Raw genomic sequence first — 18,957 nt, forward strand, 5'->3', positions numbered from 1 at the left:
AGGCTGTTTGTGAGAAGGAAGCTCTTAGGAGACTTAGCACAGTTTGGTTTACTAGGTGACATGATGTGACTGAAAAGTTTACTGAGGATTTTACCCCTCAAGTGTTAGTTTTTATCATAGATAACCAAACTTTAATTTGAAACTGTGTATTGCCTGATACTACAGCAGGTCTTCCTACAAACCAAACATGATTTGTATTTTTGCGGTCAGACAGAACCTGCGGGTACAACCTCTAATATAAATATATTGATTATATTCCCCCTTAGTTGCTTTTCTAAAGGAAAACATGTGAGGCTTGTTAACAGGTTTTTTGCTGTGAATGTGTCTTACTCATATCAAAATAAAGTCTTTGTCTGCCTCCTCCCCAGAGTCTGAGGACTTCTTGCGCGCTCCCTTGTCCTTGTCTGGGTTTGGAGATTGCTCCTTGGTCTTCAAGGAGCCATGATCCTCAGAGTTGGTCCGGAGACGGCTGGGTCGCTGAACAGAATCCGACACAGACCCAACCCTCACTGAAAACAAGAGAGAGAGAGAAGATGAAGATGACAGTACGTGATGACAATGCTTAGAGCACGGGGGAGAAAGGGGGGAGGAGAGAAAAGAAAAAGAGGTGAGGAAGGGAGGGACACTAAGGAAATGATGCATTATTTTTGAATGTAGCTGTTACAACAGTGTGCTCATCTTTCAACCTTACAGCCTTTGGGATACATAAACTAAAACAGGTAGTGATGTAAAGCACAACAACTCCACCTTATATTTGCATTTTTAGGAATCATCTCAGCATTGAGGCTCCAAAGAGCAGCCCCACAAGGCCAAATAACTGTTCTGCAGCCTAGACAAGACAAATGCAGCAAACTCCCTGGTAGTACCAGCAGTGTGTGTACATACAGTATATCTATTATACAGTACAGCCTGCTGATAAAAACAGCTCAGCAAATGTGCAAAGAGTGCATGATATTAGAAAAACAAATGTATAGAAACAATGGATACCTAAATATACAGTACAACTTGGTCTGTTCAAAATAGTTCCCTACTCTGACCCACTGCATGCTGGGATAGATGAGTGAGTACTTAAAAGAGATCCTGCTCCACACTGCCATTTGAATCTTCTTGATCATCTTCCTCAACATACATTCCTCTGTGTATACTGCCACCTACTGGATCTTGATTTACTCTGTAATGAGGTAAACGATCCAAAGGTTATGTTGGTTTGCGCCTGGGACATATTGTCAAATGTACAGGGCTTTTTAGACAAAGGAGAAAAATGTGCCTGTCTTTCTTTTTTTTTTATTATGAATTATTATAAAGTCCATCTCCCGAAGACATTCATGTCCTAAGTTTAGTGTTACAATATCATTAAATCTCAAATTATGATTAAGAAAGGTTGTCTTCTAAGTTAAAAAAAGGTGTTGTTGTCCAAGTATCCCTCTAATGGCACAGAGGTTATGAGATTACACCGGCTGCACTGAGTAGACAGAAACGGCCCCCTCTAGCTTTTAAGTCTCATTCGATATGAATACGAAAAAACAACAGATTTTATTAAATTTCTACGGAGGATCAACAAAACCAAGCAGCCAACGGTTTCAGAAGAAATTGTCATTTGCCTGAGAGCAGGAATTATGCTCATGAACATGAATCAGATGGTTGTGCCTCTGACAGGCCCCAGAGGGTGTCACTGAGAACATACAGTAAAAAAAAAAAAAGGGAAGGGATGAAGAGCAGAGAGAAGAAAGGAAGCCTAAAGGAGAGGATATAATATATAAAAAAACATCAGAGCGGAGGGAGAAAATACAGACAGACAAAAATCACCAAGCTGCCAGGCTGCCTGTTACATAATGGATAATGCTGCTGTCAGATTCTGACAGTGACATCAAACATGTACCAGTCTATCTCGAGGGGAAACCTGCTCTGGTCAAATAGGACATGTTTCGGGTGATGGAGAGAAAAAGGCAACTGCCAATGTGTTTGTAAGAGGATTACTGTTTGATTTTTGATCAGCTGTTGAAAATGTATTTATTTATAAGCATCAACACCACGGCATGATGGGCTACGTGGAAATACTCAAAAGATTCTGTGACCCACCATCCTGAGTGGTTTTGTTGGCAGAGCCTCCTGACTGCAGACCGGTCTGGCCCTCTTTGTCTTTCTCTGACACCGTCCTCTTCAGCGTCAGAGGAAGACCTGTGACCTTAGAAGACACGCCGCCGCTGCTGGGGCAATCTAAGCCCTCGTCTGTCGGGAAAATGATCAGAAAACAACGTAAGACAAATATTGTCTCAGCTGTCGTACAATCTCACAAGAAGATAAAGACTGAATCAGCTGCAGCCACAATCCCCTCAGTGCTCAGAGTATTGTACCCATGCTCCTGCTGGTGCTGCTGGTCCTCGGCTTCTGTGCGATGGAGGGTCGGGCGGCCAGGGCCGGCTTCGCTCCCTGTGGCACCGGCGGTTTGGGACTCAATGGTCCCCCGGGGGAACTCGAGGAGGACGTAGCCCTGAGACGAGGCACCGGGTCAGGCTTGGTCTCGCCGCGAGGAGGGCTCTTCTCTGGAGAACCAGTCGGAGGGTCGGATTTATTAATCGAGCCACTGGGAGACCTGCTTTCTGAAGTGGCGGGCTGGGGCTTGGCTGCTGACACATGAAAACAAATTTAAAGATTAAAAAAAATTCAAAATCATGAACACAATGATTTTGATGTACTGTATGAACACAGACCCCAAGAAAATAATCCACAAGACCAGCTGCATTTGTCATTAATAGTCAGCTTTTTTGCATGTTTATCTCAACAGATAAAAACACTTACCTGTTGCATTGCTGTCAGGTCTGTCGGGGCTGGAAGACTGGATGAGACACAAGGACAAAATAATCAGTATCACTATATACACGAGTACAGAACGGTGCTGGAATATTTTTTTCTTTTAACGTTTTTTGTGAATCCTAGTATGTACAAATAGCCCTTGTACAATCATTGTACAAAATGTCAAGATGCATCATTTTGAGTCTGGCATATTTTTCACATTGCAGTCAATTTATATATACGGTATATTCCTAGTTTCAAGCTTTTATTGTAACAATGATTGGAGGCAGTGCAGTGCTGTGGTACTGACTGTACATGTAACACTGCCGAGCAACATTCAAACAGAAGGGGGCGCCTTTGTGTTAGAAAATGCTCAGGATCCAGCTCACACACCCCAGCTTTGTATTAAATAATCTCCTGAATAGCTCCCTCTGTTTAACCTGCATACACACACACACACACACACACACACACACACACACCTGGAAGCCAGCCAGAACAAGCAGATGGCAGGAGAAGCTTTAGTGCCACTGATACAAGGTCAGAAAACCCCCTAATGCTGCAGACACCATAAACCTATTAGTGTGCACACACACACACACATGCACTCTGAAATATGTGTTGGTGTTAGCACCTGTAATTGTGTTCACTTGACGTATAATAGGTCCCCAACTAGTTACTGCACTGCAAAGACTTACATCGCTGTTGCCCTTATTAAACTCTAGGGATACTGTATTTGTTATCTCACTAATTCTGTCCCCCTTGAATCACACTAGTATATTTATTTAAAATAAATATAAAACATATTTTTTAAGCTTTTGAGGAAATGAAAATGTGGTTGTAGAAAAGAGAGCATTTGTAGTTTAAGGCACCTTGGCGAATGTGGGAATTTTAAATAGGTGAAATATTCCCATGACATTTATGTCCTGCCGTGAGTCATGACAGAGAATTTGCATATCAGCCGTCCTTCTTGTCTTCATTCTGTCCGTTGGCTGTTCATGCCTCCATCTCTTTCACTCTGCACTTCCCTCCCTCCCGCCTCCTCCTCTTCCTCCTCTCACCTTGTCGTCTGGCAGAAAATCAGGGTTGTTTGTATTTTTGTGTCAACATGTTGGCAGGTGCAATGACTAGCCTCAAGATAAACACAAGTCTCAGCATCTGCGTATGTGTGTGTGTGTGTGTGTGCAGATGCTTCTTATTTTGTGTGTTCTCCCAGCTGGAGTCCACAGTTAGTGCCTGTTGAACAGAACGGCCATGACAAGTGGAGACTGAACACCTGCAGCGCTTTGTCCCCAGAACGAAATCTAATGTGGTCCTTATTTAAAGAAGCATCTCTCTGTATCTCACTCCTGTACCACTATCATAAAACCATACACCTTATTTTTGTAGTTTGTCCGGAAATGCCTAAAAATAGACTATTTCAGTTTTTGTCATGGAAAAATGTTTAAGCTCTGCTTTTCGTAATTATTATTAAATCAACAAATGGCTTAAATGATAGAGTTCATATCCTCCGTTTTAATAAAACACCCTTTTTTACAGTCCCAGATCTACAGATGGAAGTCTAGGCTTGAGTCCAAAGGTAATAACTAAACTTTTGAATCTCTTGCAAGACATACAATTACTGAGCTTGAAATCTTTTATTAACTTAATTTGATCATATTACAGTAGGATTTCACAATTTTGTTGTAGTTTATAATCGTCACTTTTTGTTAGTTTCCCTTTATGCCGTGTTTGTTTTTGCAATGGTTTGCAAATGTGAAAAGAGCCTGCTAACCGATAAAACAATCTAAACTCAAGGTGCTCTTACTCACTTGTTCTGGAGCTTTCAACCAAATCACACAGTCCTCATCAGCAGATTGAGTTTGATCAGTTTCTATGGAATTGTAGATGTTGCACCTCTAGCACCTCATCCATGTTGACCTTGATCTAAAGGACCATGTGATGTGATTAAAAAGCTCCAACAGAAGCAAGTAAGTCAACCTTGAGTTGAGTTTATTTTGTTAACTACTGTTTGCAATGCTTAGAATGAACTGTCAAGCTCTTTTTGTAACTGTCTGGAAAAAAGCCTCGCAAATTAGGACCCAACACAAATGTTGCTGGTGCAGGATATTCTGTATTTAATTGAGGAGACTTTTGGCACATGGTTGCATCACCCACCAGTCCCTAACTTTACCTCACACCTCCACACCACCTCACCTTGTGTGCTCGCCTCTCCTGCTTGGCCTTCATCTCTGCCAGGAGGCCGCTGCCCATTATCTGCAACCCCGGGTACCGCCTGCCTCCCTGAGGGCTGCCCCTGCCGTCTGAACACTCCCAGGGCTCGTCCATGGAGTCCGGCGTCCTCAGCTCCTCTGAGCGGTCTGAGCTGCTGCTGTAGTCTGCGGGCTGCGAGCGGCTGGAGGCGTCTCTGCGGAACAGACAGGAATTAATACAGTAGGGAAATCGGTGGCAGAGTAATCAGTTGTTCTATAACAGGAAAATGTTCATCTATACCTGGACTTTGACTCAGGTGCTGGGCTCTTTACTGCCACCTTTGGTGAGGAGGGCTCCTCAGGGATGGAAGCTGGCGTTGAGGCTACAGAGGCTAAGGATGTACCCGAAGCTGGGGGGGTCGCATGGTTTTTCTCAGACTTATCTGATTTGTCAGATTTATCTGATTTGTCGGATTTATCTGATTTGGTGGAACGTTTGATGAGGTTGAGGAATCCTCCTTTACTCTTCTTCTTCTCTCCGTCGTGAGATTCTGAACTTTTGGAACGTCTGAGAGGAGAAAGAATGACAGACAAAATACTTCAGAAACTTAAGAGATGATTACAATAAATATTAGGAACAAGTACACTTCAATAAATCTCTACTGGAAAAAAAACATTCAAATGCAGGACAGTCCTTCATGAGAAAAATATAAATAAAGCATAATCCTTACTTGGAGTCCATCCTGGTGACTTTTGTAGAGAAGAACTCGTCCACACCTTCATCCACCCTTCCCATGAGGCCATTCTGCTCCCCATCCTGAGATGGAGCACTGTTGATTTGCTGAAATAGGAAGTTGAAGAATCTGGTCGCATGTTTTAAACTCAACTTGAAAAATCCATGCAAAGCTGCTAAGCTTTACTCACAGGTATTTTGCTGGAATGCGTTTTCTTGTTCCGTCGGGGTCGCAGTTTGGTGAAGTGCTGCAGCTTCTTTTCCTCCTCAGACGGCAGCTCCACTATCACTCCCGGCGGTCGGTGCTCTAGTTTTGGCAGGCCCTGAGACGGAGTAGGTGGAGTTTGAGATGAAGTCGAATTATCCTCCACATGGACAGGGACGTCCTCCAGGGCCTTGTCCAGGTCAAACTCCATCTCTGTAGGTTGGACGTTGGTCATTAGGTAGTTTGTAATTAGATAAACATCATCAGGTCTAAGTAGCATCAACATTGAGGAATTATTTGAAAGACTCTAATACAGCTCAATGTCATGTAAACTATAAACAAAACATGTCAAATACACTGCTTACCAAAGGCACGAGACACTGGCCGAAGCATTCTGCTGTGGATGCTCTTCCTCTTGGATTTAGGAGTCATCTGAAAGAGGAGCCGATAATCAGATACAGTTTGTGGTAATTGTCAACAAAATATCAAAACTGTCATTTCTATCGCTCAAGACCTGTCGAGTTTAACTTTGATAAGCCGTGTTCTTCAAAAAGAGAGTATCCTGGCTGAACAAATAAACGAGCAATACTCTAACTCCTAACTCTGTGGCTGTTGGATCCTGGTTTCCTATTTAGGATTCTGTCCAGTTTATTTGTAACTACCTTAGATTTCATAGTCTGCCAATTTGCACTAAAACCAAACACCATCCGATTTAATCAAAACATATTATTAACAAAATGTAGAGGTAATTATCTGTATTGATTGATACACATGACTTATAATATTTTTCCTTTGGTGGTTAAAGTGTGTGCCATGACAAACATTTCGATCTACACATTGACAGGAACTTCTTACTTTGAACAAAGTTAACAAGGTTTCTTCATTATGCATCCTAAAATGTAAAGTGAGTGAGTTACGGCAGCTGTTGGGGTAATGAAAGATATACAACGTATTTCACGTCATACATTGGTAGAAAGTAAACACAGTGTTGCATATTATATTGTACTGTGGTCCACATGTACAAGGTGATGATGACAGACAGAGCATTGCAATGTGGCTGGATGCATTAAGAATATATACATTTTTAAATATCGGTATTCAACAATGTTAAATAATTCGGAGAGTGAGTGAGAAAGTGAAGATAAATGCGTCCTCATACTGTAGTTTTAAGAATCAAATATCTAAATACGCGAGGCTCTTTGTGCTATATATAAAGCTACAGCACAGAGAGCTTGTGTAGCAGGCCGGCACAGTGACGACGAGAGATGGAAAAGAGAAAGAACAGTGAGACGAGCAGAGAGTTGATTGGAAGTAGAGTATAGAGGGACAGTCCAGAAATACTTACACTGCAGCACAAAATCTCCATGGAGCAAAGGAGGAAAGAGAAGGAAGAACAGAGGAAAAGAAGATTGAAGAGGAAGAAAGACAACACACAGTAAAGCCTAGCGAAGACAAACAATGAAAGAGAGCTTCATGTAAAACAGGAGAAAGTAGAGGTAATTAGGACAGAGAGGGATATAAGATGAAAAGAGTGAGACACCAGAGAAACAGAGCAGACACCAGAGACAGAAGAACATGCAGCTTCCTGTTGACTGCACCCTGCATTTACTGTACATCATAACTCGCATACATTATTACACCGACACTCCTTTTCTACAGCAAATCTACAAATAAAAACGTGGTAAAAAAGCAACCATTCCTCATCTCAAGACCCATGACATTTTCACAAAGGTCAAATAATACTAAATGTACCAGGTTGCATTTTAATTAATCTTACTGTAAATCCAGTCACATGGAAAATAGAAGAGACCTAGATTATACATCACGGACAGTAAAATACACATTGCCAGCCAAACCTACCATGCATGACTCTAGATCCTCCAGCCTCTCAGCCTCCAGTAACTCCGTCGATGCCCGTTTAGGAATCTTCTCCTCTGGGACGTCCAGATCCACCGACTCCTGCTGCACCAAGGGGCGACCTCGCCGCACCAGGTGGTCGGCCTGGGAGGAAACCAGGGAGCAGAGGTGGTTGGAAGAAGATATGGATGCAAGGAGGTGAAGAAAGAGGGAGAAGAAGTGGGAAGAAAGGTGAACAGAGAAAAAGGAGGATGAGAAGAAGGGAGGAATTGACAGAAAAATGGGAGGATAAAAAAAGGATGCAAAGGAGTTTCAGAGAGATTTATATATGCTACCGCAATTTAGATTTTTAAACAGCCATTGTTAATGAATCAATGAACCAATTGAGAGCTCTGTTGACTTTAATCTTACCAGAGTGAGTTGGGATGTGGAAAGAGCCTCCAAAATCTCATCAACGATGCGATCGGACAGGAAGGACGCTAGACTCAGTTTCACCTCACTGACGCAGAGGGAGAAACAGAGTGATGGTCAGGTAGCGAAGCAAGACAACAGAAACAAACAACCACAGAAGGTTCTCAGTGATTTATCTATGGTATCCATAGTTACATGTACATAATACTATTAAACACACACCTGATCTTATTGATGATATCCACCCCAGACTGCTCCAGGAGGGTTCTGGTGACAAAGCTTTTGGGTACGACCATCTTGGCTGAGCTGGCCTTCATTAGCTCTGGACGAAGACTACTCCTCTTCATCACATGGGGACACAGAGACTCTGCTGCGTCCATCATCGCCTCCAGCAGACTCTGGAAGGAGTGAAGATAAAGAGATGGATGGAGATGAACGTGTGTTTATTTATTTTTAATTTTATATGAAATTGGTTTTACATGTTTTATTATAAAATCTAACATTTTAATATTTTGCTGATTTTGTTTTGGTGCCTTGTGTGAAGCATTTTGTAACTAAGATTTTGAAAAGTGCTATAAATAAAGATTATTATAATAAATCAACTATAGTGTGTTGAAGTCTTTTCCTTAGATTTAGTGTTTTCTGCCTGTAGGTGGTGCCTATTTTCTAGTTTTCATTCTATTTATTACAAACCGACCCTGTAAACCACAAATACTGTACATTATATACTTTAACCCCTTGGGAGTATTGGATTTAACGTCTTTGGCACAAAAATAAAACATCACTTAATTATTTTAATGTCAATTGTTTTTGTGGCTACAATTCATAGTTTAACTAACCATTTTTTTATCATTGCTGGAGTAAAAATTGTAACCCTACCTGTAGTTGTTGGTCCATGACATTAGTCACCTCCCCAGCCATCGACTCCAGTTTCTCCTGGATGGGTCCCACTGACGAGCTGTTCACCTCCTCTCTGGCAGCTGATCCGAGGTGGTAGAGGTTAGGGAGCAGCTGGGGAGACACAGAGAGGAGAACATAGGATGGATATAGGAATCAAAGAAAGGATGTAGGAATAACTGATCTCCAAATGAGCTTCTAGATAACTTAACTAAGAATCTTTTAACCCACGACATGTACCAGTGAGGCCCGTGTGTGTGTAATGTGTGTCTCTCCTCACCGTTTTAGAGTTCCTGGCATCTTTGATGAGGGACTCCGCTGACCTGACGTCCTCCAAGATGGCATCCGTCTCTGAGTTCCTCAGAGAGTTCAGGTGATCCTGCACCTTCACACAAATCCTGTCAATCATCTGAAAGACAAAAACAAGACATGGAAGTTAGTTTGTGTTTGGAATGTCAAAGGCTTAATACGTGTATTAGATTTCTGACTAAAATTAAATGATAAACACTAGGGTTAAATGTTATATTAGTATTATGAGTAAACAGTAATAACTACAGTGGCTAGACACACCGGTTAATGAAACATAGCTTTGTTTTCACAGAATATAAATGTAATATACCAAAAGGGAGATGTGAGTATTGCACTCACATCTCACAGGATGAGCTTTAAACGTCTTAGTCCCAAAAAAAACAACATGTTTTAGCCACATCTTTTCTCAAGACTAGACCAAAACACTCTTGACCTTTAAATAGAAAGTTAGTGCAAAGTTAAGCTAGTACACTTTTGTATCAAATGTCCCACTGTATTTGGTGCTACGTTATAAATTATAGATTAAGTTTGGTCAAAAATGTATAGATTATAGTGCATATGAATTCAATAATCACTATGCGTGTGTGTGTGTGTGTGTGTTGTATCAGTTTGTTTACACACCTGCTGTGTTGTTGTGGTCACGATGCCCTGCTGCAGCCGATAGGCCTGTTCCTGTAGGTACTTCCTGGTTTCATGGTTCCTGTACAGATAATTCTCAATCTGAGGGGAAAACACAAAGCCAACCGTCATGATAATAAACCACAGTGATAATAATGTAAAACAGTTTGATTTTCCCTGAAATCGTTGCATACAGTATAGCGTGTTTTATACGCTATTATACACTAATACAGGACAGCTGGAGGAGCCTAATGAGAATTTTTTAACATACCTTTAGCAAGGCGTCCTCTGTTTTCTCAGGGCTGGCCTTCAGCGCCTGGGAGGCATCGATGATGGGGATGGGCATGAAACGAATGGTGAAGTTCCTGATGGACACACAACCAGAGGGCATTACTATTCCACAGTTGGTTCACATTACAGTTTACAGGAGGGGAAAGAGCCAGAGACATGTGTAGAGATGTGTATAGTAGTATAGTATAATGCAATATGATGCACAGTTCAGCGTTTGTAATTTTACTCACTGTAGTAGAATAGTAAACATAGTGAAATGCAGCCACTTTGTGGTTTTTCTTGATACATTCATTCATAATTAATAAGTCAGTATCCGCATATTTCATTTATTAAGGATAACTTTCTGCCATTAAGCTTACTGAACCATGACATATACAGTAATTATATGTCATGGTTCAATCAGCATATTGCATGTGTGTGTGTATGTGCGTGATGATCCGGCCCCCTCAGCTGCTCTCACATTGGTCTATTATAGAGCAATGAACTGGCACCATTACAGAGGTTACCGATCATGAAATGGAGGTCACCACACAGTATTAATATTCATATTAATATTCATATTATGATGGAGGAGATGGAGGACTGACAGGAGAGAGAAATGAAGACACACAGTCGGATGGAAAGCAGAAGGCACAGGGGGATGAATATGGCGGTGTTTGGAGGCAAAGTAAAGGCAAGAAGCTGAGTCAGATGTTGATGGTTTTCTACCTCAAAGCTGAACTGATTCATCTTTACTCAGAAATGCCTGGCATCACCATAAACACATGCACACAGCAAAGCACCACGCCAGGCAACGTGCTCCCAAAACGAATAAAGATTTGACTTCTGCATGAACCCGTCTGCTCACTTCCCTCGTCTCTTGATCTCACAGATCTGCTCTGAACTGAACTACTCCCTCCATCACCACCCAGGGTTATAGCCGCAGCTAATGTTTATTCTCATTACTGATTTAATCTGCTGATTTCCTTCTCAATTCATTGATTATTTGTATGTTTTATAATTTAAAATAGTCAAGAATTAAATTTTTTCTTTAAACTCAAGGTGAGGTCTTCAAATCACTTGTTTTTTTTTCCAGTTAACAAACCCAAAGATATTCAGTTTACTATCACATAAGATAAAGAAAAGCAACAAATTCGCAATAAAAATCATAATGGAGAGGTTTGAACAAATGCTGGCAAGTTATCTTAAAAAAATGATGATTAATCACTCATCAAAATAGTTTATTTTGTTGTCAATCGGATCTACTGATCAATTAATCATTGATTTGTTTCAGTTCTACTTATTATATAAATGTTCTCTATTGATCCCATTGCATGTATGTGGAACAAACTGTGATGCTGCCACATCATATCTACACATTATTATCAAGCTTTAAATGAGGTCCCGTATGCCCTTGAAATGTATGTTATGTCTATAATGGTTGAAAAGCATTCATACTGTAACTTTCAATGCTGGTGAATATAGGACACTTTGTATACTGTCTCTGTTCATACGAAAATGCCGACTCCCACGTATTATTTATCAGTATTGAAAGTCTGGGGAAACCTCTGAAGAATGTAACGTCGAGCATTATGAAAAACATTCTGACAAAAAAGAACACAAGAGACATGAGGAAATTGACTGAAGGGAGCGAAAATGCACACACACACACACACACACACACACACACACAGCTGCACTGAACACAATAGAGAACAGGAGCAAGAAAAAAAAATTGTTATTTCAATAATGCAATACAGAGACTCGGAGGGGAAATGGGTAGATGTGCTGCTGGGAGAATTTGATAAACAGAGAGAGAAGATGAGAGAGAGGTGGATGTACAGATGTGTCCCAGAAGCAAATTTAGTGAGATGCACATGTCTTTTCACGCACGCACGCGCGCACGCACGCACGCACACACACACACACACACAGATAATTGAACATTCAGACAGTAGACGTAAATGAGATTTAATCAGTCTCGACTTCTAGTTTTGGTCTCTTAATCTGTTCTGCGCTCTCTTCCGTTCCCTTCCTCAGCATCTTTTCTTCCGCCGTTGCTTCTTTGTTGTCGTATTCCCTGTGTTTGTCACTCTCTGGTTTCCTTCCTCTCATCCTCTCTCCCTCTCTAAACAGACCTCAAGGTTTCCTCCTGCTCTGCACAAAGCCAAATGACATCTGGGCTGCAACAGCCAACCACACATCCATGCCCTACAGCAGCTTTCATGTACTATAGGACACTAGTGTATATATACTGCTGACAGTCACATACACACACACACATGGACTCCGTATACACAGATACAGACAATGAGCTACTTACTTCTCCAGAGCGGCTGCTACATCCTGAAGACCCTGAGGGCTGGTGTTGTTCTTATCCCAGATCACAGTCCTGCACACACACAAACACACACTGTAATACAAAGTCAGAGAGACCAAGAGGCAATATGACGCTGTGTTGTGGTAGATGTTTTTTACAAGAAGGTGCAGTCACAGTTCATTTGTTGTTCTTTGAGGTGATTTTTAAAAAATAATTGTATCATTAAAAAAAACATTTGTATGGGTTTCAGTGCATAAAGGGTCAAATATAAGGCAACTTATATGTATGTAACCGCACTGTGGTCTTTTATTATTTTTGTCTATATTTTATGTAATTTGATCAGTTAACACTTTACTTTAACCTCGCTTATTTAGCATTCATAGACAATATATAGATCATTTAATAGATGGTTTATCGCTACGGATGTTTAAGTAGACATAAGCATTTATGAATGCAATAAAGTCAATAACTTGGTGGTTACCCATAAGTGGAGGCTAGTGTATAAACAGATAATCAATAACCACACAGTAAAATGCAATGCAAAATTGTAATAATATAAAATGTATTCATAGGTGAAATTATAATTGTACATTAATAAACAAAAAATGTGCATATATCTGCTTTCAGTTATATTATAGTGTGTTATAAAAAATGTATTACATAGTGCTTATAAATGCTAAAAGGGGGGTCGAACTAAAGGGTTCCCATTTCATTTTTGTCCAAGTTAATAGTTTAAATTTAACATATCTGAAACCTTAGACAAGGCTGTATTCAAAATCCAGGGCTGGTGCCAGTAAAAGGTCAACTAGTGATGCAACGTGATTGTTTATTATCAGCCGCAACAGCATTGCTGGTATTGTTTTCCCCTTGTGAGTCGGTGTGTGTTATCATGGCAAAATGTGGTCCAGGAGACACCTACTGGAGCAGGAACTACCACAGAAGCAGTTTTGATTAGTTTGCTAGGTTTTTATATGTCTGTCTATGGACAGATTTTGTCACCGTAATAGCGTCACAACTGTACAAGATGCAGTCACGAAACTTTACAGGTGTGTAGTTGAGATCTAAATGAAGGCTGAGTTTGAAGATGGGTGTGGTCAGAGCAAGGGCACTGGAAGTATGGGGGTAGGAAGTGGGGAAGAGCCCATTAGTTCTCCCACTTTACGCCCCTGGCCTGATCTAGCGTCACGGGTGGTGTGATCCCATCGCAAGACATAGCCTTTGACCCCTGAACATGTACTCACCTGAGTTTGGAGTTGATCTGTAGCGCCTTGGCTAACATCTTGGCTCCCATGTCCCCCATGGCGTTCCCGCTGATGTCTAACCTGGTCAGCGAGGAGTTGCTGCCGAGGGCGTTCAGAACGATGGTCAGATCACTCTTCAGTCTGGAGTCTGCTAGAGACAGAGAGGTGAGGGGCTGGGGAGGAGGAAGTGTATGAGTGGGGTGGGAAGAGGAGAAAAGGAAAAGGTGTTGAGAGAGGGTTAATATTAAGAGAACAATCTTCTGACTGTTATATCTGATGTGTTTGTGACTGTTATATGAAAGCAGGACTGTATTCAGTTTATCTGCCATCTGTTCAATAGAGTAAAGAGTTGGTGAGCTGCCCTCCAGTTCTCTGTTTATTTAGCTTTGGTATCACCAGCAAGCATTTAAAAAGAGCTTTCTTGGCCCTTGTTGTATTTCACTGCATGCTTTAACAAAAGATATTATAATTTATGATGTTGAGAGCATTAATATTCCTTTGAGCAGTGCCAGCATGTTTTCCTGCCAAAGTGTTCTTGAATTTATTCACTGTCCATTGGTGCTTAGTTTGCCCACACCTCCTCAGAGAAAGTGTGAGCATGCAGCCGGGAATGACTCACAGAGCTCACCACAAATTTGTCATCATTACAAAGTGTCTGGAACTTTTTTTTAAATCAATGAAAACATTAAAAAGCATACTTTTTTCCACATTTAAAAGCTGTAAGGATTCACTTACTGCCTTCAGTTTTAGCTAGATTACTCATTACCAGGTGATAAATCTAGCTTTTTTTTCTATAAATCTTATTTTTTTAAAATGTCTGTCCTCCAACTTCATCTTTTGCAAATATAACAGTGATATTAATTATATCTGTTCCTGCAGGGACTGTTGACGCAAAAGAGAAAACCCCAATTAAATATTTATCAGAGGATCAAGTGGACTTGCAAGAGACTTCTCTAAAATGTCAGAGGTATTATCATTCAAAACAGGTCACTCCACAGGGCAAAATGAAAAATTCAGCACTGGATCAAGTGGATTTCTTTGTGATGTGAGAGCGATACGAGGGCTTACAAATGTCCAACAGCGCCCGTCTGTTCACCAGATTTGAGCTGCTCTATGATGCATGCCATTTACACAGCTGGAGACTCCCAGGGGCCGTCATCACAAAACACGCTGAGACTAGGCTGCATTCACACCCAATGCAAAGCAGTAGGTCCTAGCTGGCTGAGTTAGGAGAGACACCGGAAAATAAGGGCCGAATTAATCAGTCATAATTTTAGGACTCCATAGTTTTTGATCTAATAATATTTCACAAAGAATTTAGCAAAGGTAGCTCCTAAGTCTGAAAAAAGTTAGCAGCAATCCAGAGGACTCCAAAGTCCCTAAAACCTGCTCATCATATCAGCTCAACAACAAATCGAAAAAAATCCAATAACTAACAACAATTCAGTCGTCAATCAATGTCTTGCTTAATTTCAGTTTAAAATTTATTTTCTTATTTAATTTATTTTTTTAACGTGATTTTATATTTAATTTCATTTAATTTTGTATTTTATTTATTTTTTATCTATTTTTAATTACTTAGTTTGAATTTCATTTTGAATATAATTTAATATAATTTTGTTTATTCAATTAGTTTTTATTTTCATTTAATTTCAATTGATTAATTTATAAATCTATAAATATAATATTTTGTAATTTTATTTCATTTCACCTCATTTGTATTTATTTATAAATTAAATTATAAATTATATATAAATATTATAAATTATTTATTACATTTTGAATGCACTAGTGGAGCCAAAATAGGCTCTGTCAGTGTCGTATTATTATATACAGTATTCTACTATTGCATTATTATTATTATTGATGCAGCAGCATGTCAATTGCATTTAATTGTCATAGCTGGATGTGGTTTACTCAGTTTATTAGCTGTTGAGTGGTTTAATTTACTGTGTAACAATACACAGTATTTTATATGCTAATTATAGATTTTCAAAATCATCATCTGCAAAGTATATGTAGTGGAGTAAGAAGTTCAATATTTCCCTCTGAAATACTAGAAATATAAAGTAGCATAAAAGTTAAATACTCATGTAAAATACAAGTAACTCAGAAGTGTACTTACATGCAAATACAGTACTTGAGTAAGTTTATTTATTTTCCATCACTGCTGCATTCAGTCCATGAACTGCAGCACATATACAGAAGAGACTATGTGTACTTGGGTGGGAATGGTTTGATGATTTATTTTAATAACTGATCTTGTTGGTGGATTTGCAGCTACCTGAAAAAGTAACAAAATCCAGTGTGGAAATTATGGCTTCCAGAGAGACATCTCCAACAGGACAAAATCTAAATATGATTCTGAGTAGGAGACTCTCGCCTCCACATGGATTAACATCTTAACAGTGCACACAGATGCAAAAGCATACAGCACTGCAAGACACGTGGGAGTTTGTCTCTAGTGAAGCTTTTGTCTTTGAAGGAGTGTCATAAAGTGAGGGGCATTTTATAGACACATTATTTTGTATGTGTGGAGGAATAGCATCAACATGGTTATAAAAGAAGAAAATTACTTTTTTATGTCTTGTCTGAGGATGCAGAGAGAATTATTTACTGCCTGCATGTGCTCCTTTGGGGCACCGAGCAGACATTAAACATGCAAATTTAAATAGGTACAAGTTTATGGACCAGAAGCTGCGGCGGCTAATTCATTCTGCAGTGATGTAAAGTAGAAAACAAGATCTTTATCACTGGGTTTCTAACAGCTAAACAAGAATAAAAATGTCCTAATGTAGAACAGAAAACCAGTGCACTAATATCATCTGGTTGTAGCAGTTAATGTAAAGGAAGGGAATTATACAAAAGTAATTATAAGTCCTGTCCCTTCCTGTGGATGAAGCAAATGACTTTCAGCAGCTCGGATTCTCAGCCCTTATTAATCACTAAAATTGTGAAATCATTACTCTAGGTATGCGTACACGTCTTGTTTAATAAAACCAAGAAAATGAGAAATTGTAACCCAAGACACGCAAATAAAAGTGACCTTATAACAGAGACAAATTAATCTATTTAACGAATGTCCGTAAAATGATGAACTGCGTTTATTCAGATGAAACTCATTTATCCTGCAGTGTGTGTGGGCAGCAATAAAACATCCTATCTCTCCAATACAGACCGCACTAGCTCGGTGGAGTGGAAGAAGGTGCTCTTACTGATTTCTCTTTCTCAAATACTAAAGAATTGTTATTATTATTGTTGTCGTAGGAGAAATTGGGGTTGTACAGTCGTTCTTCTCAATTGTCTTCCCCTTTCACATGCGCTCCACCTCTTCTGCATCTTCTTCTCCAACTTTGTGGTGGTGAAATTTAGGTTTTTACAGATTTCTTACAGCCATAACAAACCATAATATTCACAAGCATGGCCTGATAATTACTATCAAAGAGTTTTGGTCTGTGGTTTTGCATGTGCTGTAGTTTGAGTAAGGAATTGATATATTAGAATTACATTCGGTGGTCAATGACGGCAGATTTGCAGATTAAAAAAGTGTCTAATATATGTTGTTTGTTTATCACCGAAATATGCGAATTTGCGCTCGTTTCCGTACAAATGTGAGAGGTATATCAATATTCTCTGAAACACTGAATACAGTTTGTGTATCTGTTTATATTCTGGCAGCCATAATAAGGTATCTCAGGTCTATCTGTCTGGATTCAGGCCAGGACACAGAATCACAACAAGGTACATGTGCTGCCTGGAGCTGTGTCTGTGTGTTTATGTGTTGTCATCATTATTGTGTGTTCCTACTGTAGCTATACACAGGAGGAAGAGGAAAAATGTGCTGCTGGATAAAATTTGAAAGTCTAACAGGCCTTCCCTTATCTGTGTTTGCACATTGGCTCTGGTTGAAAGATACCCAAGAGACTGGTTACACTTCTCTCCATTACACTGAGACACACACTAAACACACAGTGCACCCTTTACATCCCCGGTCCATAGAAATCCACGCACCACAGCTTCTTCAACAAGCCCTACTCTTAGATCAGCTGTCTTTTTATATTTATATATATATATATATATATATATATATATATATATTAATTTAGTAAAGCAGGTTTTGCATTTTGTGGGTTGCCTTCTAAATGGTAAATGGACTTGCATTTATATAGTGCTTTCAAGTCTTCCGACCACTCAAAGTGATTTACAATACATGTCAGCATTCACCCATTCACACACACATTTATACACTGATGGCAGAGGCTGCCATGCAAGGTGCCAACCTGCCCATCAGGATCTAATCTAAATACTCTTTCAGCCTTCGGGAGCAATTTAGGGTTCAGTATCCTGCTCAAGGACACTTGAGACACACAAACCAACGACCTTCCGATTGTGGGGCGACGTGCTCTACCTCTGAGCCACAGCCGCCCCACCTTCTAAACCCGACTGTGTTAAGAGGAGAAAGAAAGAAAAAAAAAGAGAGAGGGAGAAATAAATACAGTTTTCCTGGCAGGGGTGGTTGATGATCCAATCGATTTTGTCTTTTTTAATGTTCCCTTTTTTTCTTTTTCGGCAGTGGTGACCCTTCTTTGGCCGCCTCCAGACCATGGGGAGGCAGCTGAATGTCAGAAGTCTTATTCTGTCGCCCCTTCGCCCATTCAAAACAGCCCCCAGACCCATCAGCTGTCCTAAGTAAGTAACAAAAAACTACATCCTCTGCCACATTCCCTTCCTTCCCTGTATTATTTTTATTCCTTACTATCCACCCCTAATGAAAATCCTTTGACCCTCCACCTTTAACCTCTGCATATCACCATTAATAAGTCTCTCCCTCCTTTCCTTCTCTCTTTGTATCCCACCTGCACAGCCAGATAACCAGCTCATTCACAAACACTATCTTCTCATGCACATAATGACACACACACACACACACACACACACACACACACACACACACACACACACACACACACACACACACACACACACTGACTACAAGCACCGAGAAACCAATCCAGCACAGAGCGGCTCAATAGGACCATCAATCTAGCACATCGGCCTCTGTGGGAGACAAAAAAGGGCAGACACCGGGGCAAAATTTGTTACAGCTCCCA

At 40.2% G+C, this 18,957-nt stretch overlaps 2 protein-coding genes and 1 long non-coding RNA gene across 4 annotated transcripts in view; 2 read left to right on the top strand and 1 right to left on the bottom strand.

The window, feature by feature from the left end:
- The window catches only part of mal2 (mal, T cell differentiation protein 2), a 321,233-nt gene that overhangs the window by 127,136 nt on the left and 175,140 nt on the right, over window positions 1-18,957 (top strand). The gene's annotated exons all lie outside the window — the stretch shown is intronic.
- LOC141779383 (F-actin-uncapping protein LRRC16A-like) overlaps window positions 188-18,957 on the bottom strand; it is a 76,544-nt gene continuing 57,774 nt past the window's right edge. The window contains exons 21-38 of one of the 2 annotated variants that reach the window (XM_074654190.1): window positions 13,847-14,019; window positions 12,609-12,677; window positions 10,287-10,380; window positions 10,019-10,117; window positions 9,369-9,497; window positions 9,071-9,202; window positions 8,414-8,589; window positions 8,192-8,279; window positions 7,784-7,924; window positions 6,289-6,355; window positions 5,910-6,136; window positions 5,717-5,826; window positions 5,287-5,553; window positions 4,990-5,200; window positions 2,800-2,836; window positions 2,355-2,624; window positions 2,080-2,229; window positions 188-509 (exon numbers count right to left, since the gene is read on the bottom strand). In XM_074654190.1, the coding sequence (XP_074510291.1) occupies window positions 331-509; window positions 2,080-2,229; window positions 2,355-2,624; window positions 2,800-2,836; window positions 4,990-5,200; window positions 5,287-5,553; window positions 5,717-5,826; window positions 5,910-6,136; window positions 6,289-6,355; window positions 7,784-7,924; window positions 8,192-8,279; window positions 8,414-8,589; window positions 9,071-9,202; window positions 9,369-9,497; window positions 10,019-10,117; window positions 10,287-10,380; window positions 12,609-12,677; window positions 13,847-14,019 (2,619 nt within the window). In that variant the 3' untranslated portion in view covers window positions 188-330. Of the gene's footprint in view, window positions 510-2,079; window positions 2,230-2,354; window positions 2,628-2,799; window positions 2,837-4,989; window positions 5,201-5,286; window positions 5,554-5,716; window positions 5,827-5,909; window positions 6,137-6,288; window positions 6,356-7,783; window positions 7,925-8,191; window positions 8,280-8,413; window positions 8,590-9,070; window positions 9,203-9,368; window positions 9,498-10,018; window positions 10,118-10,286; window positions 10,381-12,608; window positions 12,678-13,846; window positions 14,020-18,957 lie in introns of both variants that reach the window. The other variant, XM_074654189.1, reaches the window with a different exon arrangement.
- On the top strand, window positions 403-10,451 carry LOC141779385 (uncharacterized). The gene is made up of 3 exons (XR_012596276.1): window positions 403-545; window positions 9,377-9,461; window positions 10,316-10,451. It is a non-coding gene; the product is annotated as an uncharacterized LOC141779385 (long non-coding RNA).

Source organism: Sebastes fasciatus, chromosome 12 (genome assembly GCF_043250625.1).
Source record: "Sebastes fasciatus isolate fSebFas1 chromosome 12, fSebFas1.pri, whole genome shotgun sequence".
Lineage (NCBI taxonomy): Eukaryota > Metazoa > Chordata > Actinopteri > Perciformes > Sebastidae > Sebastes > Sebastes fasciatus.